Here is a 27514-nt window from a genome sequence, read left to right on the forward strand (position 1 = left end):
GCATAGTTAACTCAGTAAGCATGTGTTGAGCGTCTCTATGAATGTAGCCTCCTGCCCTCAAGCAGTTCATATTTTAGTGGTGTAGGGGTAAATGGGAAATAGGTGATGAACAAAAAAACAAGTAGAAGACCTAGGTAATTTCAGAGCGTAACAATTACTATGGAGAAAATAAAACAAGATATATTAATACAGTTTGCTACTTTGGATTTTTTTAGCAGCAGAGTAGAGCAACCCCATCAACATGGCTGAGTGGACAATACCGCAGCTTTTCCAGGTTCACAACCCTGTCTTTCTCCCTTGCTGTGTGGCTCTGGACAAATTACTTAACCTTTCTGGCCTCGTTATTCCCACTCTCTAACAGTACCTACCGCATGAGTTGGGTGTAAGGATTAAAAAGAGTTGATATGCATAGTGTCTGGCATTCTGCCTGGCAACCTGGGAAGTGCTCAGGAAATGTTAATAATCCCCAAGGCCGTCAGGTTAACTTACCTGACGTTAAGGGAAGGTGAGAGCCTCAAGCGCCCCCTGCCCCCGAGCCCCGCCCAGATCCACGCCCCCTGCCCAAAGCAGATAGTCCAGCAGGGGCAAACTGGGGCAGAGTTTTGACCTTGAGCTGAGTCCTAAGAGGCCGAGGGGTCGGCTCCCCTTTCTATCTGAGAGGGCGCGCGGAGATGGCCAGGTGGGGAAGGGCTGCGGGGCTCCCCGTTCCCTCCCTGGGGCCAGAGGCCTCGAGGGCTCGGACCTGCTTACCCCGGACGCCCTGCGGCGGCGGGGAATGGGCCCGGCTCTCGCTCAGCGCCGGCCTCTCTGGATCAGCGGTTCGCAGCCGAAGGGGTCGAGACGGCGGCGCCCCGCACCCCCTCGCCCCGCCCCCAGCTCAACGGTCGCGGGCGCGCAGCCCTCCCAGGGCGCGAGGCCGCGGGCGGGCCCGCCAGGCGATTGGCCGGGAGGGTGCGAGGGGCACGCGGGCGGAGGCGGGGGGCGGGCACATGCGCGCAGGCGGCGCGGCCGGCACGCGGCGCTCGCGCTCCCCGCTTAAATGAGCCTGGGCTCCCCGCGCCCGCCACTTCGGAGGGGTCCGCGCCGCGGCCGCAGGCAGGGCGGCCAGCGTCGGTGCCGTCCCTCTCGCCAGCGCGCCTCGCCTCCGGGGCGGTCAATGGGACGGAGCATCACGGAGCAGAAGGTGCCACCCGTCGGGGGGCTCGGGCAGCGCGTGAGCCCGCCGGGGTGCTCGAGCATGGCGGGCCGCAGGACCTGAGCCGTGCCCCGCGGGGAGGTATCCTGGTGGCCGGCGATGGGGACCGAGCGGGACTGCCGCCGCACCGGGCCGTGAGGGCCGCCGCCGCCGCCTCCTCCTAGCCGCCGCCTCGGCCCCTCGCGAAGCGCCGGGCCGCTCGGGAATATGGCCCTGGAGCAGCTCTGCGCGGTCCTCAAAGGTAAGCGCCCGGGGCCGCGGACGGCGCCCCCTGCGGGCCGAGACCGGCGTCTTCGCGTCCCTCCCTGGAGCCGGGCGCCCGACGCGCCTCTTTGTCTGGTCCGCGCGGACCGCCAAGCCCTCGCGCCCGCCCGGCATCGATTTGCTCTCCGAGCGCCTCTCCCCTACGCTCTGTGTGTCTGACAGGCTCCGGGGCACTGGTAGGAACAAACGGGAGATCAGGAAGCGGCGGCCCGGCGGGGCCCTCCGAGCTGTGTCCTCGCGCCTCTTTCTTAAAATTCCTCGCATCGCTTTGCAAAGTTGTGGGGTTCGTGTAAGTGGGGCGAAGACTGGTCTGTTTTCAGCATTTAATGACAGAAAGTCGTTCCACACAAACAATAAAAGCCCCAGCCGAGGAGTCGCGGAGCGGCTCTCCAAAAGCCCCACGATGGCGGGTGGCGGAACGGCCTGCGGGCCGGGCCGGGTCCCACCTGCTGCGGCCGTGGAGGCTGCGGCACCACTGCAGGCGCCGCGACCCGAGTCTGCCCGGCCCGGAGCTCTCTGCTCGTGGCCGCGCCCCGGCGCTTCCCAGGACCTCGGAATACCGTGCTGCTGTCGTGTAGTTCTTTCTGATTTGTTGTGCCGGGAATTAAAACAGTGGACTTGCCAAGTGCACAAAGCTCTCAAACGTGCTGTAGCTGCTTTGCATTTTCCTGAAGGTGTTATTTTAGATTAAAATGTATATACATAGGTAATTAAGATTGTGATACAAAGTTGCTTCCGAAACTCGGACTGAATAAGTCCTTTTTTCAGTCGTCAGAGGAAAACACCACCACACACAAAAAAGGGCTTCCCTTTTTCCCTACCGATTTAAATTAAAAACTGAATAGCTGTAACGTTCGTAATGTTATGAAATATTCTCTTTTTCATACTGGGTAAGGAGTTAAGGTATTGTATTAGCAGTGTCATATATAGCTTATTGTATGCTGATTTTTGTACAGTGACAGATGTTGGGTGTTTTTTCCCATTCCATATTAATACTTCTCTCAAATTTGTTTATTAGAAAATTCAGTCTAATTTTGCTTTAAATTTTAATTGGACAAATTACCTGCTCTCCAGACATACCTAAATTCATAATTGAGATTTGAGCAGTTTAATTTAAAATGCTTAACTAGCCAACTGTATGCTTACAGATACAGTTTGTACTAAGGTAACCTAGGACTTTCTACCTTGTGAATATTTCATGTCACCCCATAAATTCTTAGTGATTCCTTTATTATGTTACAATTTAAAACTCTGAGGTTAATTTCATGTAGTTTTCCTATCTGTAAATCCTAATTTACATAGGCATTCCTTGGAAATTAAGATTCTCTTTTACTCTTTCAAAATAAATCACATATGCACAGTAAGATTTCTGATAGTCCTCATGATTCAAATTTGCTTCATTGTTCTGATTGCTTTAAAGTTATCAACATCATGACAGTCCATCTGGGTAGCCTCCTTGGGGAGAAATCAGTTAGCCCTGTTATACAGCTCTTCCTGCTGAACTTGAGGGAACTGAGCTGGCTAGGAGAGAATCTCTGGTCCTCCTGAATGGTGAAGGGATTCCAGCTTTTCTGCCTATGCCTTTGTCGTTGGTACACAGTGCCCTCTCTGGCCACTGTGATGAAGCATTTAGTTGTTGCACCTTTGAGGAAAGGATTCTGTGGTGATGACAGAGCTAACAGTGAAAACAATGTAGTATCTGGCTTTTCTTTTTTAAAGTACACTAAAACCTACACTAGTTTTACATGCTGAAGTATTTTTAAAATTCAAATTAAGTTGTTGTAGGCTTACTAGAGATGAAACAAGCTATTTTTAAGTCTGCTAAAGTGTATGTGTGTGTGCACGCGCTCTTGTAAATATGGGAAATTGGTCTGGAAAGATTAAAGAAATTAACAAAAGTTGATTCTGAGAAAGGAATCTGGGAGACAGAGACCAAAGTGAGGGGAACACTTCTATTTCACTGTATGCCCATTTGTACCACTTGATTTTTTTTTTAAACCAAGTAAGTGTGTTACCTACACAAAAATTGGCATTTTTAATTAAAAAAAATTATCAGGGGCGCCTGGGTGGCTCAGTCGGTTAAGTGTCCGACTTCGGCTCAGGTCATGATCTCACAGCTTGTGAGTTCGAGCCCCGTGTTGGGCTCTGTGCTGACAGTTCAGAGCCTGGAGCCTCTTCAGATTCTGTGTCTTTCTCTCTCTGCCCCTCCCCCACTCACACTCTGTCTCTCTGTCTCTCAAAAATAAATAAACGTTAAAAAAATTTTTTTTAATTATCTTTTGGAAAAATATTGGAATCCTGCCATTCACTGTGTGCATGAAGGCATAAAAAGCAGCCTTTAAGTGTTCTGTAAGGTGAATTGTTTCAATGCTGAAGAGGTTCTTATCAGAGGCAGTTCTTTAGTATTTGCATAATTACAGATATTACCTACCTAAAGCCTTGTTTGGAATATTATGGTCAATTTCTACTAAAACAAATCATCCATAATGAGTGTGTGAGATTTTAAATGGAAGGTAATTTTCTTTAAGATGCCATTGATTCTTTTTGTTTTACTCTCAGCAGTGAGAACAAAAGGATAACTTGTACTAGGCTTTTTAAATCTTTCACATGGTATTACTGAATAGTTCACTTTTAACTGTTTGCGATCACTCCAGGTCTTACAAAATTTAACTTTCTGCCAAAGTTAAGTAAACATCATAGTCACATGAAAATACTGCATTAGTATTATAAACCCATTTTTTACTGTTTTATTCACTCTGCACACATCTGGAGAAACCTATTAGACTCCGTTATATTTAAATCTGTATAAACTGAGGTTAAATTTATTGTGTAATAGCATAAATATCCCTCTATGCTATATTTTTAAAATCATAAATATCCCTCAACACTGTATTTTTTTTTTCAACATTTATTTATTTTTGGGACAGAGAGAGACAGAGCATGAACAGGCGAGGGGCAGAGAGAGAGGGAGACACAGAATCGGAAACAGGCTCCAGGCTCTGAGCCATCAGCCCAGAGCCCGACGCGGGGCTCGAACTCACAGACCGTGAGATGACCTGGTTGAAGTCGGACGCTTAACCAACTGCGCCACCCAGGCGCCCCAACACTGTATTTTTAAAATCTTAGACTGGCAAAAATTAACTCCTGTCTTTCATTCTTACACCTCATCCAAAAATGTAAACCATACCAAAATAAGTACAGTACTGGAAACCTGTCCCTTTAATAGTGAAGTCTTTAAGTACAGTCTTGTTAAAAATTAGCTTTTCAGCTTTTCCCCCCAGGAGTTGAAGAAAATGTTTTAATGCTGAAAACTGAAAAGTATGAGTAAACACTGGTTTTATTGTAGTAAATCCTCAAACTAGAATCCAGTGTATTTGTGTTTTGAAACCATGATCACCTGTTAGAGAAAACATGCAGCCCTGTAATACAGACACACGTGCATTATAAAACAAATTCAGATCAAAACCACCTTCGGTCCTTTTTGGAATAAGATAGAAAAAGATAAACTGTAAGTAAAATTCATATCTAAAGTTTTAAAATAATCCCAAGTTCTCCTCTTGGTTATTACCTATTCAGAGTCTCCTGCAGTTTTTTTTCCAGTCTCATTTTTGAATTATGCTCCTGCACAGTAATTGTTGACATTTAAAAAAATGTATCCCTGAATCACTTTGAGATCCCAGTTATTATGGTCTTCAAGTTGGAAAGGGGAACCAAAGATGTTATCCAGCCCACTGGTTTCCAAACTTAGGTTAACAGGAGAGCTACCTCAAAGGAACCCTTATGAGGAGGTACTTAATAACTAAACAAAGACAATAGATAAGAGCAAGGTTGCTCTAATTGGTGAGGGACCTCACCCTCTCAAAGGCTCATCAGAGTGGCCCCCCAAAACTGATACTTTTTAATGTGTTTGTTATATTACTCACAAAATTGCAGTTTACTAATCTGAAAGTTCAGTTCTTCCTAGGCAAAATGATACTAAAACATGTTGGTTTAAATATGCCTAGAGTAGCATGTTGGAAATTACAGCACTAGTGTGTGAGAAGACTCACTCTTTAAAATGTGATCTGGTCACGTTAAAATTTGATGGTAGTTGCTGTGGATGTCTAAAGAAGGCTCCTGTAAAATGAGAAGATACAAAACTGCTGTCTGCAGAGCATTTGGCCAGCAAAGAGGTTGTCACATTCTGCAGGAAAGAAAGTACTGCTACAGTTAATCTTTGTTAAAGTGGTTGGCAGTGGGATTAGCATATGTAGGCTGGAGTGATCCCAGAGTTTGCCAAGACCCATCTTCTTTGTGTCTTTTTTTTCTTGAAAAAACGTTTTAATGTTTACTAATTTTTGAGAGTGAGAGCGAGACACAGAATCCGAAGCAAGCTCCAGGCTCTGAGCTGTCAGCATGGAGTCCGATGTGGGGCTCGAACTCAGGAACTGTGAGGTTATGACCTGAGCCAAAGTCAGACACTTAACCAATTGAGCCACCCAGGCACCCAAATCCGTCTTCTTCCTTAACTAATAATAATAAGTAAAATTGAGTTTGATTACATTTGGGTACTCCATCCTGTGGAACACAGTTTATTGAAAACAAGTTACTGCTACCTCAAGTAGCATTTGGACTCTCATCAAACTCCATTCTGCTCTCATAGAGCAGTAAAGAGTTAGGTGGTTTTTACATCATGGCGTCTGATGATAGATTCTACAAACCTTAAGTGCTTAAAACAAGAAGGCTTATTGGAAAGAGGCACACTCAATTACTAACAAGTAAATTGAGCCAGCTTGAGGAAAGTAAGAGTAGTGACTAGATATCTGAAAAGAAAAAAAAATCAATTCTTTTCCTGTCCCTGACGTATGCTCAAATAAAAGAAGCTGGGTCATCTGTGTGATTACTGTTAACCAAGATGTGTGCTGCTTAATTTGTTAATGCAGGGCTCTCTGTACTATGTTGTAGTCAACAGAAAAGACATAATCAGGATCATGCTTAGTCATTTCATGTATTCATCTAATTTTTATTGAATGCTATTGTGGGCCAGACAGTCTTCTAGTCACTAGAGAGGCATCAGTGAATCAGACAATGCTCCTCTTTCTAGTAAGAAGAGACAAATAATCAAGAAAATACCAAGTCATATAAATAGTAATTAAAATATTTATATAATAAAGTAGGATGAAGGAGAAAATGTAGAGTTTCTTTAGAAGTCAGTCACAAAACCTGAATGACCAGAAGAACCCAGCCATGCAGAGAGATTCTAGGCAAAAGGAATAAACTAGTCCCTAAAGCAAGAATTAGCTTGGTGTATAGAAGTAATGAGAAGAAGGCCTGTGTAGCCATTGGTAGCAATCGGGAGGTCAGATGCTAGATCATGTAGGACCTCTGAAGTCAGAGTAAAGAGTATTGGATTTATTCTAAATGTAATGGGACTGTATTGGAAGATTTTATGAAAGGCTGTGATATGATCTGGTTTATGTCTTGAAAGGATCACTGGCTGCTGAGTACAGAATAGATTATAGGGAACTGTGGCAGGAATAACCAGTTGTCTCCCAATATCCATTTTATAATTCAGTAATTCTCTGAATTTTAATTAAGCCCGTGAACACCCAACAGAAAGACTAGATTTTCCAGCTTTCCATAGGGTTAGGTGTGGTCATGTGACTAAGTTTGGCCAATTACATGTGTGTGCAACTTTGGGAAAGTGGTGGTGTTTTTGTTCAGTTAAAAATTTTATTTTGAAGTCACTGTAGATTCTGGGCAAATGTCTTTTAAAGGAAGGAGGAATGTCCTGTGTCATTTCTTCATTTTTGCTGACACAGGAGTGAGTAGCTATAATGAAGATATACTGACTGGCACTCTGGCGTACATATTGGACCATAAGATGAACTTGGAATTAAAATCAGCTACAACTGGGGCACCTGGGTGGCTCAGTCGGTTGAGCATCCGACTTGGGCTCAGGTCATGATCTCGCAGTTCGTGAGTTTGAGCCCCTTGTTGGGCTCAGAGCCTGGAGCCTGCTTCAGATTCTGTGTTCCCCCCCTCCCTCCCCGCCCCACCCCTGCTTGTGCTCTGTCTTTCTCTTTCAAAAATGAATAAACATTTTAAAAATTAAAAAAAAAATTTTTTTTTAATCATCTACAACTGAATAAGATAGAAGATCCCTAGTAATGATATAACCTTCACTCTAGCCCTTGACTACTTACCTCCACAGTTTGTATACTTGGCAGAAATATATTCTATGTTGTGTAAACTGTGCAAAATCAGTAAAAGAAAACCAGGCAGAGATTGAGAACTGTTAAATAGTCACAGAAGTGAAAAATCTGAATGCTATCAGATAAAATTAATTTTGAAAGTGCATGTCTTAAACAGTGCAAAGGTACTCTAGTGGAAGCAAAGGGTGATCCATGGCAAGTGCAGATGCCCAGAAATAAGAAGTATTTATAGGAACATTATAAGAATAGGTAGCAGAGCGTTCAGCAACATTTCCAAAACCAACTGATCAACTCCTTTTTCCTAGTCCCCTACCCTGCCACATCCATTTTGGCCCAAACTTGCCCCTGCCATCACCAATGGAGAAAATGGGCAGCCTCTTTCCATTTCTTACAGTCTACCATCATTCTCTTATTGTAGTAGTTGGTTTGCAAAGTATGTTCCCAGGGCCAGAAGCTTTTAGCATCAATGGGGGACTTCCTTGTTAAAATGCAAGTTCTCAAGCCCCAACCCAGACCTACTGGGTCAAAATCTCTGGAGGCACCCACCCCCGCCACCCCACTCCAAAATCTGTGTTTTAATAAGTTCTCTGGGTGATTATGTTTTACATTGCACGCTACTGTCCCGATGATTGATTCAGTTCTCACACCTGGAAGTAGACTTGCTGGGTAGGATTTGTGCATTTTTAAACTGGTATATATTAACAGATTAACCTCCAAAAAGGTATGCCAGTTTACAGTCCAGTGACAGCGTATGTCAGTTTTCTATATCCTGACCAACAATAGAATCTGCCTTTTTTTTTATATTAGGCTAAATTTTTGCATTTTTAAAAAATTTATTTGAGAAGCATGCATGCAAGCTGGGGAGAGGGACAGGAGGAGAGAGAGAGACTGAGACAGAGAGAATCTTAGGCAGGCTCTACTCCGTGGGCTCAATCCCATGACCCTAGGATCATGACCTGAGCCCAAATCAAGAATCAGACAGTCAACTGACTGAGCCACCCAGGTGTCCTTCATTGTTTTTGGTTTTGGCACATTTTTCTTATGGCATAATCTTTTTTTCTCAGTTATTTGTAATTTTTGTTTGTCTTTAGTAAATGAAGGTGTTCTCCACCCAAAAATATACATAGATAATTCAACTTTGTTTTTTCAATATGGTGTTTATTTTTCTATTTAGCTTGAAGGAACAGACCTACTTTTTTTTTTTAATAATTAACAAGTTATCCCAGAATCATTTCACCAAGAGTTTCAAATACCATACATATAATAAATTGTGGTGTGTGTGTGTATGTATATATACATTTATTTATTTATTTATTTATTTATTTATTTATTTTATTTCATTTCTTCAGCTTTTTCTTCCATCTTCTTATCTTTAAGCTTGAGAATAAGGACCAGGGCTGCTTGCTTCATTGCTGTAGCCTCAAGGACTGACCACTGCCTGTAATACAGTGGGGGCTGGTTATGTTTGTTGACAGATCATCTGTTTCTTCCTATACCATTACTACATTTTGAATTACTATAGCTTTGTAATAAGTATATATTATTTTTATGTATTTTATGTCTTTTATTTTTTAATGTTTCTTGGGCCGTATGAAAAAGCTTTTAAGATGAGTTATCAGCAACATTTTAAGTCCTCCAGAAAACTAAGATTTTGATTAAAACATTAAATATGTAACTTATTGGGAAGAATTGTTACCTTCACATTGTTTTATTATCCAAAACCTATCGTCACTCCGTTGTATTAAATTTGTTTACTTGTTTGTTTGTTTTAGTCTTACTTTCTTCTTTTAATAGGTGTAATAATTTCCTAGTAATTCTCTTGGGACTTCTAGGTTTTAAGTAACATTATCTATAAATAATAATTTTGTCTCCTTTCCAGTATTGCATTGGCCAGAGTTTCCACTGTTAAGTAACAGTGGAAAGAATAAACTTGATCTTGATTTTTATAGTTCAGGGTAAGGCCTTTAAACTGAAAGCCCTGGGGAGAAGACTCTGCATAGAGCTAATAGGACAGTGTTTCAAGGTAAAAGGAGTAGCATTGAGGACTGGTATTTAACACCTCGAATAGCATCTGTCTTTATCATTTAAGTCTTCATTTTTAAGTCAGGTCTGTACACACATTACAAGGCCTCGCCTAAACTCCAGAACTAGAGGTATGGGCATAAATAATGAGCATTCCCTCTTTTAAGCATCAAATCACAAACCCTTCTTTATGTAATTAAACTGTATGGTTAAGGAGTTTAGAATTTTTATTTTGGCATGGATTTCTACCTTAATGAATTAGTGCCTTCTTGGGTACATTATCTTTTAATTTGAAGCGTGTGGTATTTCTGGATTTGAGAAATTATTGATCCTTTTGGTAAGAGGAAGAAGGGAACAGTGGCACATAGTTGGGGCTAAAGACAGAACAAAGAAGCATGGCACTGCTTCTTATAGTTAAATAATTCCAGTGTTTGGCATTAATGGAGTTTGTTTTAATATCCCAGCCTTGTTATAATAAGCAATTTGCAAAGATCCTATTATACAGCTGGGAGGAAACTATGTTTATTATGATATGGAATTTAGAATGATTAGTAGTCACAACTGTCACTAAATATTTCTATCCCTGATTGTTATGCAGATTCACCGTATTCTTTATATATCATTTCTATATTCAGTAGCATAGCTCATTTGGTTTATTAAGTTGTGAATATTTTTTTTTAAAGATTTTGGGGAAAAAAAATTGTGAGCCACCCTCTGAATAGAGTAGAAAAGAATAATAGGTTTATTTGGGCTTATAATTTATTTTTAAAATGATCTGCCTTAGTTGCACACTCTGTAAAATTCTTAAGTCCATATTTTATGTAGCCAAATTATTGATCATTATGTAATAATGAACTAGCATAGTTCATCCCTTTACCATAGCTTTACTCTTGCTCTCCTGGATTCAGTTTGTTGATTCCTTACTTGCCCTTTCTGCCTGGCTTTGTGTTACTTATATACCATGAATTATAAATGTGAGGACTAGTAAATTGTTATGTCTGTTGATTCAGGAGGAAAGGTATACTGAGCACAAAATTTTGATCAGTTGTGTATCATCTGAATGATAGCCTTGGGAAGTAGTGTCCTCTAACAAGATACAAATTGATACAAATGGATGTGTTATTTGCTGAATTGTCAGATACCTAATATTACCCTAGGTTTTTCTTTTTGATTACACATATTCTGTTTTTAAAAAAACACGTTTCAATTCTCTGTTCTTCAAACTCTGATCCAGTGAAGAGTTTGAAGGGAGGATTGATTGTCCTACATAACAGGAGGTCTTCAACACTACTAGCCACCAAAGAAAAGGAAGAGGAAATTAAAGGTGCTGACAGAAGACAGAGGAGACAAAGGTCAGCAAGGATACAGGAAACTAAAGATGAAGATGCCAGACAATTAGATTTTAAGATGTAAACAACTGAATGGCAAGAATTATCTTTTTACTTTGGTGACTTGGGAAGTAGATACTCAATACATGCTATTGCGTGACTGTCTACCAGTCACTTAACTAGCAACCTATTCAATGCCCCCATCTCTCTCCCTGCTTTCATCCTGTAAGTCACCAATTACAATTAACTCGACATCTGAATCATGTTATAAATTCTTTCCTCCTTTCCATTTCCACTACCAGTGCTCCGCTTAGAGATCTCATCATCTTTGCTTCCATTTTGAATATCCTTCTCCCTTCTCTTTAAAAAAAATTTTTTTTAATGTTTATTATTTTTGAGAGAGAGACAGAGACCAAGCAGGAAAGGGGCAGAGAGAGAGGGAGGCACAGAATCGGAAGCAGGCTCTAGGCTCTGAGCTGTCAGCACAGAGCCCGATGCGGGGCTCCAACTCACAGACCATGAGATCATGACCTGAGTCGTAGTCGGCCACCCAACCGACTGAGCCACCCACGCACCCCCTTCTCCCCTGTCTTTAAAAGTTTACCCTTCACACAACCATCAGGATCATTGGTCAGAAACACAGATATGATAATGTCACACTCTACTTTAAAAACTCACAATGACTTCTCATTATAGTCAAAAGTCCAAACTCTTCAGCATGCTTGTCAAGACTTTTAACATCAGACTTCATTCTGTTTGTCACCTGATACACCACTGGTCCTCCACATGCTCATCCTGCTGTATAGAACTCAGAGTTTGCTGACCTGCCATAAGCAAGTGCTCACTCGTGGTTTTGTCTAAGCTGTTTCTTTCTCTGTATCCTGGGTTGAGGTACTGTAAGGTACAAATAGAATATACCATCTGTTTCTGAAATTTTCCTCATTTTATTCTTCACCCTCAGCAGAATGAATGGTTCCCATCCCTGCTTCCATTATGCTTTCTGTATAAATTCTGTTAAACTTCTTTTCACCTTGTATTGTAAACTGTCATTGACAATAGACTAACTCAAGGATGGTAGTTTCCTGTCTATCATTTATGTAACAGAGTGCCTAGCATGTAACCAGTGCTACACCAGTGCTATCATCTCATTTAATCTTCACAACAGCCTTTTGAGGTTAGTGCTACTAGTACAACATCCCCATTTTACAAATAAGTAAACTGAGTTAAAAAGGCCTCACAGAAAAAAGAAAAAAAAAAAAAAAGGCCTCACAGCTGGTACACAGCAAAACTTGAACTTCAGCCTGTATCCACCGAACTCGTAATGTCCATACTCTTAAATGTTTTGCCGCATTTCTCCCCCAACATCTGTGCATCCTCAGTGCCTGCTATCCTTGACAGTAGGTACTCTGTAAGTGCTTATTGACTGAATGAATAATAAAAATTCCAGTTCACAAGATTTTGAGGCAAGTGAACTTTACATTGAAAGGGACAGAGAAAGCTATCCATGCACCATTCATAAAAATAAAATGTTTAAAAGAATCATCAAAATACATACATACACAAAACAATTCAACGTGACTGGGTCTCAGAAATGTTCAACTCGGCGGGGGGGGAAGCTTCATTTTCTTTTTTATTTTTTTTTTTAACGTTTATTTATTTTTGAGACAGAGAGAGACAGAGCATGAACGGGGGAGGGTCAGAGAGAGGGAAACACAGAATCTGAAACAGGCTCCAGGCTCTGAGCTGTCAGCACAGAGCCCGACTTGGGGCTCGAACTCACGGACCGCGAGATCATGACCTGAGCCGAAGTCGGCTTAAAGCTTCATTTTCTAAATATGCTGGCTTTTGTAACACAGGACACAGCATAGTTATGTGCAGCTATAAAACATCTTGAATTGATTTCTGGGAGACTGCTGCCCCCTTACTTCCATCTTAATTATAAGTGCTCTCACAATCACTAATTGAACTTTGGTATAATACATTGCAGAGCCAGCCATAGAATGCATGTAAACCCTTTGAGATGGAGTACAACAAATGTATACAATATAGTCTATATTTACTTTACAGTACTTATATAGTAAATATAAATTAGGGCAAACAAAGTTTGTTGCAAAAAAACTGTGTTTTTAATCTATCACAAATTGAAAAATGCTGTAAATGCCATACACTATTAGTGTTTGTGTAAATGAGTACAGTATCAACCGTGTTTTTTCTTGGGTTAACTGTGAAATAGTAAATCAGAACACAACATTTAGACCTTAAAAATCTTGAGAATCAATGTTAGCAAGAAAGAGAGGGCTTGATTAATCTTTTTTTTATCATCTGATTTTCCTTAAAAATTTAGTAAGATAATATGGATTCACTTTTTTAACTTTTCTTTTCTGTCATTTCTCTAGTGTTGTTAATAACAATACTTGTAGTCGAAGGGATTGCTGTGGCCCAAAAGACCCAAGGTAAAGTACTTACAGTGATAACTTACCACTTATCCAGGACAGTGGGATGGCTTATAGGAAGGGATTGCAACTTTTGAATACTATTTCCATAGTCCCTCTGGGGTGTTACAATGACCTAAGGCTTTCTGTCAACCTATCAGCCTCAATTTAACTGGGTTCAGCTGCAGTTAACTAAATTGTCAACATAAAGTCTTGCCCTGATTGATAAATTTTTTAAATTGGCATTACTAGTGGTTCCTAGCACACTATGGATTATATCCAGAAATTAAATGAGATTTGTGCTTATCACTCAGCAAAAATAAAAATCCCTTTTTTCAGGGTAGACAAGTGAAATATTTCCATCTTATTCAAAGCCCTGTAACCTGTTCTGATTGTCCTTGTTTATGAAAGAAGATAAGCTAGTGTGATTTTTGAACCAGATTTTCATGCCAGGTTTAATACACTTTCTGATTTACTTTTTATTTTCCTCTAAGTTATACATACATGTGACAAAAATCAAAGCATTCAAAAGTTAAGGATGAAAAGGCAGTCCTCCATCCTATGCTACTCTACTTCCTTCTCCATGGAGATAACCAGTATTTTAGCTGAATCTTTTGGAATTTTGCTGCATATTACTAAATAATATGTTATACTGTTAATTCTTAATTATTTCAGTCTTAGGTATTAGATAATGATTTTCTACCACAGAAGATGAGAATTTAGCTCTTTCATGCATTTTCTACCCCCTAGTATATACAAATGTTCTATTACTTTCCTTCCATACCACCTGTCTCAGTGTAATTGTGTTGTAATTCTGGTCACCTCTGTATTCAGAATTTACATTAAGTCACTCATGAAACTTTATCCATATGAAAACTTTGTCTTTTAATTTAGGAAACTTTTATTTCCTTTTTTCCTTGTTTAAATTTTTTTTAAGATTTTGTTTTTTTAAGTAATCTCTATACGCCCCATGAGACTCAAACTCCCAACCCCAGGATCAAGAATCACATGCTGTACTGCCTGAGCCAGTTTGGTGCCTTTTAATTTCTTAAATTATCTTTCTCTATTTTTTTCTATTCTATCTTTAAGAAACTTCTATTTAGTTATGGGGTATTTTTGTTATTATTTTCTATTTTCCACCTGTCTTTCTACTCTGTTTTCTTCTCAGTAGTCTCTATTGAGACTTCTTCAACTTCATCCTCTAAACCGGGAACTGGAAAACTTTTTCTTTAAAGAGCCAGATAGTTAATATTTAAAACTTTACAGCCTTACAGTCTCAGAAGCAACTATACACTTTTGCTCTTGTAGTGTGAAAGTAGCTATGGATGGTAGGCATGTGAGTGGAAAAGGATGTCTTCCATTGTGATCTTTATTTACAGAAACAGGGCACAGGCCATTTATAGCTCTCTTCATTAAACTTTCTGTTAATTTTTCATTTTATTTTTAGAAGCTTTTTGTTTTCAAAATATTCTTAAAGTATTCTTGTTCTTATAGATATACTCTCTTTCTCTAAGGAGATTAAATGTTTGTGTGTGTGTGTGTGTGTGTTTTTGTTTTTTTTTTTTTTGTTTTTTTTTTTACATCTTTGTTTCCTCAGATTTGCTTTCTTTTTTTTTTTTTATTCATTTTTCATATTAGAGGATTTCCTCAAATATGGTGATCCCTGAATGTCCACTTATTTATGAGAAGAGCACTAAAATCTGATCATTAGCTGTCTGCAAGTGTAGGAAAGACTTGTTAACTGTGGCCCTCACTGGTGAGTGACCCAACACTGGGGAATTCCTGAGTCTGCATTTTTGCTTGGGTCTCGATTTCTTTGGAGTGTTTAGAGTCCTTAGAGAGGAAGCTTTCCATTTCCTGCTTAGAAGCTTTAAGGGAGTTGAGCAGGGGAAGAGGCTGGGAATGCCATCCACTGTGTTAACATTCCTGAGTCTCTTTGTTTGCAGGTTGGTCTTGTCACCGTCAGCTGTTCCTGGTGCTTCCTAATGTAGTAACCCTGCTTTTATCTTCTGCAAAGGAATAACCTCATTTTCTGAGGTGATAGAGTAGCAGCTACCTGGTTTTGTGAAGTAGGGGAGAGTATTAGAAATCAGATTGATTCTAAATAGACCTTTACCCAAGCCTCATATTTTTAAAAAGCACAATTTTACCACCACCTGTCAACCCCTGTCCTGCTTCCAGAGATATCAGACACTGCCAGTTGTTATTGCACCTACGTTTAGACCTCTTTAAAGGTTTATTTATGCCCTTAAAACATCCTTTACTGTTAAGTGGAGTTTGAGGATAGAGAACTAAATGCATGTGTTTAATCTACAGTTTTCAACCAAAATCCTTTGTAATCTTTGGATCCTATTTGGCTTTTGTGTTAAACTAAATATAGAGGCACCATAGTAGAGATAAACCCCTGGGATCCTTTTATTTTTATTTTTATTTTTATTTTTATTTTTATTTTTATTTTTATTTTTATGGCAGAACTGAATTTTATAGAGTTGTACTGATTTATCAGATTCTCCCACATGGTTTTGCCCTTGTAAAATCTAAGCATTTTATTTCCCTGCTCTCCTACAGGGTAAACTTGTCCTCTAGCAGCAAGTTCTTCTCACCAGCACAGCATACGATCTTACCTGTCTCTCACTTCACTGTGTTGTTTTTTGTGCTAAACTTAGTGGTGGTTCTTGCAAAATTATATACAGTATATGTGTAACATTTAGTGAGCAAATGTGTAGTTAAATTGTGGGGAAAAGAGAATACTATTCTCTTTTGCTGTAATTCATGTTTTAAATGTGATTTTTTTCCCTAAGATGGACAAAATATTGGAATCAAGCATGTTCCTGCAACCCAGTGTGGCATTTGGGTTCGAACCAGCAATGGAGGTCATTTTGCTTCACCAAATTATCCTGACTCTTATCCACCAAACAAGGAGTGTATCTACATTTTGGAAGGTATCTGACCAATTTCTATCTTTTAATGGATGAATTTTTACTTTTTTGTAAAACTAAGTTACATAGGTAAGATGCCCAGTTTGAGCCAGTTTGAACAAAATCTAAAAACATGTATTTGAATTAAACTCTAGTAATTATAAATATTTCTGAGTACTGAACACATTAACAAACACATTAACAAACACATTAACAATTAAAAAATTGAAATTTATAGGAATTTTGAATCTCTTAAAATATAATTCAACCAGATGTGTTGGTATATGAGAAACTTCTCTGTTAAGACTTAAATTTACTGGCATCTCTTATCATGCTTTATGCAAACTTATGTCCATAGTTACATTAGTTCATTTCTTCTGTTTTTCTATTCATTGTATATTGTATCTCATGAACTCAGCATTAGCTTTTCTACTGTAATTTTAATTAAATACATTTAACTAATTTAATGAACAGCATATGCCAAAGGGAAAGATTGCTACAGTTCTACAAAGTAGCATTGCTACTATTGATATAAAATATAAGATCAATTATGAATTTTATACATAACAATCCTCATTATGATGCTCCTCTGTGAAATGGTAGTTGTTTTGCTTTCCCCACTTTTGTCAGGACATTTATTACTTTTCTTTGTTTGTGTTGCTCTGATTTGCTTGCTCTTATTTTCTAGCTGCTCCACGTCAAAGAATAGAGTTGACCTTTGATGAACATTATTATATAGAACCATCATTTGAATGTCGGTTTGACCACTTGGAAGTTCGAGATGGGCCATTTGGTTTCTCTCCACTTATAGATCGATATTGTGGTGTGAAAAGCCCTCCACTAATTAGATCAACGGGGAGGTTTATGTGGATTAAGTTTAGTTCTGATGAAGAACTTGAAGGACTGGGATTTCGAGCAAAATATTCATTTATTCCAGGTAATGAAGTTATCTTTTCAGTGGGTCTCACTCTGGTTTTAGAATCTTATGTATATAAAAGAGAATTTAGTCAAGTTAATGAAATTAAGGTTTTAAAAAAATTAACAAGGCCAGAGGGAAATCACTCTGTGAATAAATAAACCCAAAAATTGGAAATAGAACTATATCACTTGAATTTGAAGCATTTCATAGATGGTAACACATTTTTCTTAGATTTATTTATGTTTTATAGTGTTTATCAAGGGTGAAAAATCAAGATAAATACACTTTAAAAATAATACAGCAAATTGTCTTAATTTCATAATCCTTACCAAAAATTATTTTGGCAGCTTTTTGCATTGGAATGATTGAATTAACCCCTCATTTGAATAAGTAGTCTCTAAGAAGTATTGAGCAATAGAAAAAATATTGCTCTGCACTTGGAGGTGAAAAGATCTGCGTTTGAATCCTTTCTCTGCTACCTAATAGCTGTAAGACTTTAGGCACAGTTGTGCCTGACGGTTGCTATTTGTCAAATGGGAGTACCTGATGTATTAGTTCCCTAAGGCTGCCTTAACTAATTAACTACAAATTTAGCATCTGAAAACAGTGGAATTTTATTCTCTTGAGTTCTGGAGGGCAGAAAACCCAGGAGCGCCACCTTTTTTCTGGGACCTCTAGGGGAGAATCCATTCCTCATCTCTTGTAGCTTCTGGGGGCTGCCCCAGCGTTCCTGGATTTGTGGCCACATCGCTCCAGTCCCTGCCTCCATGTTCACATCACCCTCTGTTCTCAAAATCCTTAACTTAGTCACGTCTTTTGTAATATTCAACTTTTTTTTTTTTAACCACATAAAGTAATATTATCAGGTTCTGAGGATTCAAATTAGGGTCTCCATTCAGCCCACTCCACCATTCTTCCCTATCCTGTGGTATGTATAAACACTGTGAGAATTGTAAAGCCTCTCTGGTGTAAAACCATGCATATCCCTAATACGGAAACACAAAGATCTACAAGTTATTGCTCCTGTCTTCAAACAACTTAGAGACTGAAACAATGAAAAAGTAACATCAATTATATAATCTTTTTGCTTTTATGTTTTTGTAAGAAATTTGTTAATTAAAAAACACATATATCTAAATGAAAAAATATCCATAATCTTACATCTTCTATATAAAAAACCACTGTTAACAATTTGGTATGTATCCCTTTAGATATTTTTCTGTATCTCTTTTTGTCTTACATAACTGAGACCATGTATCTATATTACCTGCTTTTTTTGCCTAAACAACATAATCAGCTTTTTTTTTCTTGTCAGTAAACATTATGGGAATTTTTAAGCATTGTTTCAATATTTATGTTCTCAATACCAAAAGGATAACATTTTTAGAAAGTAAAATTTACCTCTAGACTTTTATTTTTTAGGACAGTTTTAGGTTCCCAGCAAAACTTAGCAGGAAGTACAGAGTTACCATATACCTCCAACCCCGCACAAACACAGCTGCCTCCATAATCAATATCCTGCTCCTTGAGTGGTCCATTTGTTACAGTCAGTGAACCCACACTGACACAACATCACCCAAAGTTCATAGTTTACATTGATTAGGTTCACTCTTGGTGTTGGGTGTTCTGTGTGTTTAGACAAATGTATGACAATGTGTGTCTACCATTTCAGTATCATACCAAGTATTCCCACTGCCCTAAAAATCCTCTGTGCTCCACCTATTCATTCCTCCCCCTAGCTCTTGGCAAGCACTGATCTTTACTGTCTCCATAGTTTTGTCCTTTCCAGAATTTAAAATAATTTTAAATAATTACAGAGTTATCAAACTTAATTTGAAAGTTCATATAGGACCTATATACACCAAACTGCCAGAATGAAAAAACTGCTAGTTTAAAACATCTCAGAATCTTTAAATAGCCTGCAAAACCTATTTCAATCACAGTTTATTGTATTTAGCTGGATGCTCAATTCTTGTTAAAATTGTTTTTTATTACAGATACTTTATGCATGGTTACCATATTGAAAAAAAAAGTAGGGGAGAAACTTTTAGCTTGAGTATACATCTCAGACTTTTCTTTTTTAACTTAATAAACTAAATCAACCTTGCTGAAAGGGGTCAGTGACATTTCAGCTCTTTTGCAGAGAAATATCAAAGACAAATTTAATTAAACAGCATTGGAGTAAAAAGTCATAGGTACTACCTGCCAGATGAATCAGAGTTTCTTCATGTGTAGGCAAGAATTCTAGAATTTTGTCATTATTGCATTAAAATGTCCAGAATTATCCCAGTTGCTACTTCCAGGAAGTAGCAATACATTAAGAGTCCTCTGCCTCAACAAATATCACCAATAGCTTAAAGAATTCCATTTAAAACATACTAATTTCTCATTAGTAGTAGTAGTCATCTTCTTGATTTTATTGATCCCTATTGAAAAATTTATTTTATAAATATGATTTTAAATACCTAGACACAACCATAATTAGCCATTATGCATTACCTATTTATTTTGATATTTTTTTCTTCAGTGGTAAAACTGTGGCATCCTTACCCACATTATAAAGGCAACATGGTGGTAGGGTAAGAAAAATTGTCTGGAGAATTGCAATCTAGTCCTGACTTTGCCATTATATATATGGTCTAAGAAAATCATTATCTCTCTCATTCAGTTTCTTCATCTATAAAATAGAATATTACATAGTTTTTCTGATGTTGCTATAATTAGCATAGTGGGTGTAGAAATTCTGAAGTACTATAAAATGCAAACGTAAGGTAATACAGTCTAGAAATCCTACACATTTTCTTCTAATTTGTCTATATTTTAGCCATAATCCATATAAAATTGCTCTCATGATACATAAACTAATAGAAAAAGAGCTACTTTTCTTTAAAGTGAGAATCTTTACATATTAAAAAGCCTGATTTTTAATATTTAAAAACAGTATTAAGAGCATTGTTTTTGATTTTTTTTTGTTTCAGTTTGTAAAGATTTGATTCATATTTAAGATTTTTTAAGCCTTTTTGACACCAAAATATCGTTACTTCAGTTAATTGGTTTAGTTCATAAAAACAAATACCCGACCAGTTAACTTTAATCAGTTATTTGATATATGCTGTTGGTTCTCAGTCTTCTATGAACTACTTCATAGGGCAGAATACCCTGTATATCAGCTAGTCATTTTTTCCCTGCCATTTTGAAAACACAGCTCACTAGCTACTTCTTTGTATATGTGTTGAATTACAAATAACTTATAAAATTCACAATTTTAATCCTTTTTAAGTGTACAAGTACATGTCAAGTACATTTATTACAATGTTGTGCAGTGGTCACCAATATCCATTTCCAGAACTGTTTTGTTAACCCACGCTGGAACTCTGTATCCATTAAACACTAACTGTCCATTCCCCCTTTCCTTCAGCTTCTGGTACTTACTGTCTCTATGAATTTGAGTAATCTAGGATTCTCATGGTTCATCCATGTTGTAGTTTGTGTCAGAATTTCATTTCTTTGTTAGGCTGAATAATACTCCACTGTGTTGTATATACATTCATTCATCCCTCAGTGGACTAGCTATCACAATTGACAGAGTTCTGAGTTTTCAGGTGGCATAAATAAGTTATTCATGATGGGATCAGAAGTATAAATATTAGCATTTTAAAAAACATTGCTCCTATAAACAAACACCTAAGCATGCCCAGAAACAGTGCTCTGTAATCTATACCAATGAAAGCTTTCTCTTGCTTTGCTATTAAATTAGCATTAGATAGAACTTAAGACATTAAGCCTTAAAGTAACTCTAAACTATCTCAATGCCAATGACTTTCTTCTTTTTTCTGTTACAGATCCAGACTTTACTTACCTAGGAGGTATTTTAAATCCCATCCCAGGTTTAGTATATCACCTCTTTTTCCTCATGGCATTTTGATCAGTCTTATTTTCCTTTGAACATCATTCAACTTTTCTTTCTAGATTGCCAGTTTGAGCTCTCGGGAGCTGATGGAATAGTGCGTTCTAGTCAGGTAGAACAAGAAGAGAAAACAAAACCTGGCCAAGCAGTTGATTGCATATGGACAATTAAAGCTACTCCAAAAGCCAAGGTATTATTATGTACTGAGTCACTTTAGAGAAGAACGTAACAAGACATTGAATTGCATAATATATTTTTTTGATTCCTGCAAATACTATTGTATAAACTGATACTACAAGTTTTTAAAAATTGATTTTATTGCAATCAGATTGGGCATCACAGCATTATTACAGTTAAGTAAACTACAATATAAATTCAGGAATATCACACAAATTTTGAGATTCTTAAAATCTGTGTATTCCTAAGTGGAAAGTACAAGTGTTGATCCATACGATCATAGATTCTTTAAAAAAATGTTATAAGGAGGAAAAATAGACCTCAAGAGGTTGAAGTGTCTTATCAAGGTTCTCAGAGTTGGTCATAGTGTCAAAACCAAAACACAAATATAGTGAGTCTCAGTTCTGTGTTCTTTCTTTCCATGCCGTCTTGTGCTAATGATGTAGCACTATGATTGGAAAGTACCACAGGGAAGGATGTTTTTAAATAACTCTGACAGATTGAGATTGGTTGCTAACTACTTTTGCAAAAAAGCTTTTAATTTATACTTCTAGGAATATTCACAGTTAAAATTATATTTAATGTGGATACATGTGAAAAGAGAGGGTGAGGATAAGAGAACAAACCTTTAAAGAATTATGAAAATCAAATTTAGAGTTAAGGTAATATGATGGATTAGATTATATGAAAACTTACCTGTTACAAAACACCTAGAAATATTGGGTAAAATATAACAGATACTCTTTTAAAAGCATAGGTAAGATTTCCAAAGATAATTCTTAATGGACTAGAAATGAAGAGAGATAACTATAAACCAGAGTAATAAACTGAAAACTGAAATCGATGGTACAAATGCCTCTTGCTGATTTCAGTACACTCTGACTATTCACCGGAAGACATGCCAGGAGCTTGGTGTTAACGGCCACGGTGAGACAGAAAAGGCCTGGGGTTTGTGTTTGTGAGATCCCTCACATAAAGCTGGAACTCTCAAAGAGAGATAATTGCTATGAAGTGGTAGATTAGAAAAAAAACTTCCACTAACATAGGTTGATAATGAAGAAGCTTATCTTTCCAGGCTCAGTCTCAGGGATAAGGCTGGGGTCTCCCCTAAATTTTTTACCTAGAAACCTGTTTATATTAGAGGTTGGGATGTATAGAATTTACATTCCATGCCCAATCCAGGAACCAATTAGTCTAAAAATTAACAAAATGGTCCTGACCTCAAATAACCTTTTTATAGACACCGGGCAAAAATAAATACAAAATAACCATGGAGGCTACAGGATTGCCACCAGTAAAATACCGCTGAAGGTATGCTCACAACCCAAAATTAGAAAACAAGTAGAGCTTGGGTGGTGCAGTTGGTTAAGCATCCAACTTCTGCGGAGGTCATGATCTCATTGTTCATGAGTTTGAGCCCTGCATTGGGCTCCATGCTCACAGCTCAGAGCCTGGAGCCTGCTTGGGATTCTGTGTCTCCCTCTCTCTCTGCCCCTCCCCTGCCTGTATTCTGTCTCTCTCTCAAAAATAAACACTAAAAAAAAAAAAAAAAAACAAAACACATAAGCAGACAACTCACCACAAGTGAATTAGCAGGCATAACAGCAAGGAGTTTCTTAGATCCCTAAGAACATAAGTGTTTTAAGTATCTTATAAGAAGGAATCAAAAAGATGAGAAAGAAAAATGACCAAGTACACTTTTAAAATAACCAAGTAAAACTTCTTGAAGTAAAAGGTATAGTTATTAAAGGATAGATCTGAGAAAATTGCCCAGGGGGTGGGGTAGTGGCAGTTTATCAAGAAAATGTTAAAGCTGGGGCACCTGGGTGGCTCAGTAAGTTCATCCGCCTTTGGCTCAGTTCATGATCTCATGGTTCATGAGTTCAAGCCCCATGCCAGGCTGTAGCTTGGAACCTACTTCCAATTCTCTATCTCCCTCTCTTTCTGCCCTCCCCTGCTCATGCTCGCTCTCTCTCTCTCTCGCTCTCTCTCTCTCAAAAATAAATAAATCAAAGAAAGAAAAAGAAAAGAAGATGTTCAGGCTGACAAAAAACATTGACACAAATTGATGCCCAAAGCAAGAAAAAAGTTTTAATTGACACCTACCTACATTGGCCACCATAGACAATGAGACATCTTTAAAACAACTAGAGATAAAAGAGAGATATCAGAATCCTTAACAGCAAAATAGAAGCCAGAAGATACTAATGTCCTTAAAATGCTAAGAAAAAAATAACTGCCAAGCTAAAATTCTAAAATTCAGTACTCAACTATCATTTAAGAATATGGGCAAAATTAAAATATCTCTGAGCACAAATAATAAATGGACCAAATACTACAGTTAAAATCCAAGTGTATCCTGTTTTAGGATAACTGTGGAAAATTTTGAAATAACAAAAATAGAAAAGAAATAGCACAAATACCAAAAGATATCTGATATAGCTATTAAAATACAAATCAAGAATGTCACCAATTTGCAAGGAAGGTAATAATTTTAAATTTTATCTATTAATATGGCCTCAAAATGTACAAAACATGAATTGATAGTTGCTGAGCAAAACTGATAGATCCACAATTATAGTAGGTAATTAATTTCACCTCTCAGTAATTAAGCATACAAAAAAATTAGTAAGGCTCAGAAGATTTAAATAATGCAGTATGCCTGATAAGACATGGTACTTTACTTTCAACATCCAGAAAATAAGCATTTTCTACAAGCATGCGTGAGACATTTATAAAATCTGATCCATACGCTAAAACTAAAAACAGAAGTCTGAAATATGTACCAGTGCTTAGTTTCATGCAGAGCATCCTCTGACAAAAATACACATAAATTAGGAACCAGTAACCAAAAGATACCTTTAAAACCCTTATGTTTAGAAATTTAATAATATGCCAGCTAGTATTTAATAGGTCACAGAAGAAATCAGGACATAAATTTAAACAGATTTAAAACTCAGTAATATTGAAAATACTACATATCAAAATGTGTGGTATGCAGCTAAAAGTACTTTAAGGGAGTTTTATAAATGCTTATTTTAGAAGAAGAAAAAGATTTAAATTTAATAAGCTAAGATTCAACTCAAGAAGTTAGAAGAATGACCAGAGGAATCCAAAGAAACGGTAATAATGAAAGCAGAAATAAACAGTATTTTAAAACAAAGTTATAAAAAGAATCAACAAAACCAAAAGCTGGCCATTTGTAAAAGATTACTATAGACACACCTCTGCCAAGACTGATTTAGAAAAAAAGATCTAAATAATATTTAGAAATGGAAACAGTCATGAATCAACTACAGCAGAGATTAAAAACCGTCATAAGACAAACTATGAAGAAGACCTGCTAAACAACAACAACAAAAAACCTGAGTGTTTCTTAAATAAATGACAAGGCAGGTAAAACACAGCAGTAGAATCTACACATTAAAAGAGATATAAAAGTCAAATGAACTTGTGTATTCAAGCAAACTGTAAAAGAAGGAAACATTAAAAGACGTAAGTCTGAACACTGGTATTTGATAATGAAGAATTTGGTTTGATAATAGTACTGAGATTATTTTTTAAGTGGTCAATAGCAATACACCTAGAACTGTTGACCTGTGAATCTCTCTGGGATTTGTCTCAGTATGTGAGAGGCAGAAGTGGGAGGGGTATTACAGTTCAAGCAAGACTGGCTGAATTAACAACTTAGGAGATGGGGCATGAGTTTAGGATACTATTTTGTCTGCTTTTGCACATTTGAAATTTTCCATAATCAAACTGTTTTAGACTAGAAGATGATACTAAGAGTAATTCTTTGCTGATAAATTTGCAAACCGTCTAAATGGACAGTTTCCTGAAACATATGTGTGTACATACGTATTTACATACATATATATGTTTACCAAAATTAATTAAATAGAAAACCTGAATAAATCTTACCAAATTATCAAAATTGATTTTTTACTTAAAATAGGTAAACAGAAAAATTGGTCGGGGTGCCTGGGTGGCTTAGTTGGTTAAGTGTCCAACTTCAGCTCAGGTCATGATCTCACAGTTTGTGAGTTTGAGCCCCACTTTGGGCTCTGCGCTGACAGCACGGGGCCTGCTTGGGATTTCTCTCCCTTTCTCTCTAAATAAATAAATAAACCAAAAGAAAAAAGAAAAATTGGTCACGTTAGATTTTACCAAATAGTCAAGGAACATGTTACATAATAAAAATTGAAGAAAAAAGAACATTCCCCCAGCCTGTTCTATCAGAGCTAAATAGCATGATAGAATTATACACCAGGATTATTTATAATGGTTTTGTTTTAAAAGTCATGACCTAGAAATTGTTGGACAGTTTAATATTAGAAAATCAAATGATATAGTTTCCCATATTAACAGATTAAAGGAGAAAATCCAGTTTTATCAATGGATGCAGAGGAAATATTCAGTGAAACTTAAAACCTATCGATAAAAAAACCGTTGGTAAGTCCAGCATAGAAGAATGTCTTCAGCATGATGAAGAGTATCTACCAAAACCCTAATTCAAACGTTGTAATTAATGGTGAAACCTTAGAAGTATTTCCTTTAAAGTCAGGAATAAGTCAGGGATGTCTGTTGTCATTGTTTTATTTGCTAGTGTTCTGAAATCCTGGTTGGGGCATCAAAATGAGAGAAAAAAAGTTCATCAATTATAAAGATCAACTGCTTTTCTCTACTAAAGCCAAAAGCAGTTAGAAAATCAAACTTTTTAAAGCACTATTTACAATAAGAACAAATCATAAGGTACTAGGAAGCAAATTTTTCAATTGAAATGCATTAAAGAAGGCCTACAGAAATGGGGGAGAGAGGGAGATCATTTTCATGGATGGGAAGATTCAGTATCACAAAAATGTTCATTGTTCTCTAATTTATCAATTTAAAGTAATTCCATTCCAAATCCCAGGAGGGCTTTCTAGGGAAGTTGGCAAGCTAATTCTAGAATTCACATAGAAGAGGAAAGCATTCAGAAGAATCGTAACAGTTTTGAATAAAAACAAGTGGAGATACTTACCCTTCAAGATAAAGTTGTGGCAGTTGGATAGAATGCATTTGTCAGTGGAATATACAAACTAATAAAATTGAATTAAGTATCTAAAGGTAAAACTACACATATATGGTGGTTGCCAGAGGGGAGGTGGGTGAGGGAATAAGTGAAGTAGACAAAGGAAATTAAGAGGTACAGACTTCCAGTTATAAAATAAATAAGTCACAGGCATGAAAGGTATAGCATAGGGAATATAGTAATACTGTAATAACGTTTGGTGACTACACTTACTGTGTTGAGCACTGAGTAATGTATAGAATTGTTGAATCACTGTATTGTACTCCTGAAAATATTATAATAAAGTGAGTCAAATGAATTTTTTAGTTTCCCAGTGCATCTAAAAGTTGTTTTACACTGTACTTTGATCTGTTAAGTGTGCAATAGTATGTCTAGAACAACAGTGTATGTGCCTTAATTCAAAAATACTGTATTGCTAAAAAATGCTAATAACCAGGATATGAGCTTTCAGTGAATCATAGTCTTTTTGCTGCCTCGATATTGACAGCTGCTGACTGATCAGGGTGGTGGCTGCGGTGACTGTGACAATTTCTTAAAATAAGACAACAATGAATTTGCTGTGATTGACTCTCCTTTCAAAAATGATTTCTCTGCAGCATGCGATGCTGTTTGGGAGCATTTTACCCACAGTAGAACTTCTTTTAAAATGGAGTCAATCCTCTCAAGCCCTCCCGCTGCTTTATCAACTAAATTCATGTAATATTCTGAATTCTCTGTTCTCATTCCAATAGTCTTCACAGCATCTTCACCGGGAGTACACTCCACCTGAAGAAATCACTTTCTTTGCTCATCCATGAGAAACTTCATCTGTTAGAGTTTTATCATGAGATGGTTGCAATTCAAATATAATAATACCAAAGTTTGAAATAGTGTGAGAATTACCAAGTGTGATCCAGAGAGACAAAAATGAGCAAATGCTGTTGGAAAAATGGCACTGATAGACTTGCTTGATGCAGGGTTGCCAAAAACTTTGAATATGTAAAAAAAAAAAAAAAAAATGCAGTATCTGTGAAGCAAGATGAAATAAGGTATGCCTCTCTTTTTGTGGAAAGGCCACTGAGAACAATGGACTGGAACACTGCTTGCA

At 37.5% G+C, this 27514-nt stretch overlaps 1 protein-coding gene across 3 annotated transcripts in view; it reads left to right on the top strand.

Moving 5' to 3' along the window:
- Positions 1-1023: 1023 nt before the first annotated feature.
- Positions 1024-27514, top strand: part of NETO2 (neuropilin and tolloid like 2) — a 58781-nt gene continuing 32290 nt past the window's right edge. The window contains exons 1-6 of one of the 3 annotated variants that reach the window (XM_086689515.1): positions 1024-1436; positions 13400-13456; positions 16237-16377; positions 17042-17290; positions 21115-21138; positions 21242-21369. In XM_086689515.1, the coding sequence (XP_086545641.1) occupies positions 1403-1436; positions 13400-13456; positions 16237-16377; positions 17042-17290; positions 21115-21138; positions 21242-21369 (633 nt within the window). In that variant the 5' untranslated portion in view covers positions 1024-1402. Of the gene's footprint in view, positions 1437-13399; positions 13457-16236; positions 16378-17041; positions 17291-21114; positions 21160-21241; positions 21370-27514 lie in introns of all 3 variants that reach the window. The other 2 variants (XM_086689514.1, XM_086689516.1) reach the window with 2 other exon arrangements.

This window comes from Puma concolor, chromosome E2 (genome assembly GCF_028749965.1).
Source record: "Puma concolor isolate L17-30 chromosome E2, mPumCon1.1.hap2, whole genome shotgun sequence".
Lineage (NCBI taxonomy): Eukaryota > Metazoa > Chordata > Mammalia > Carnivora > Felidae > Puma > Puma concolor.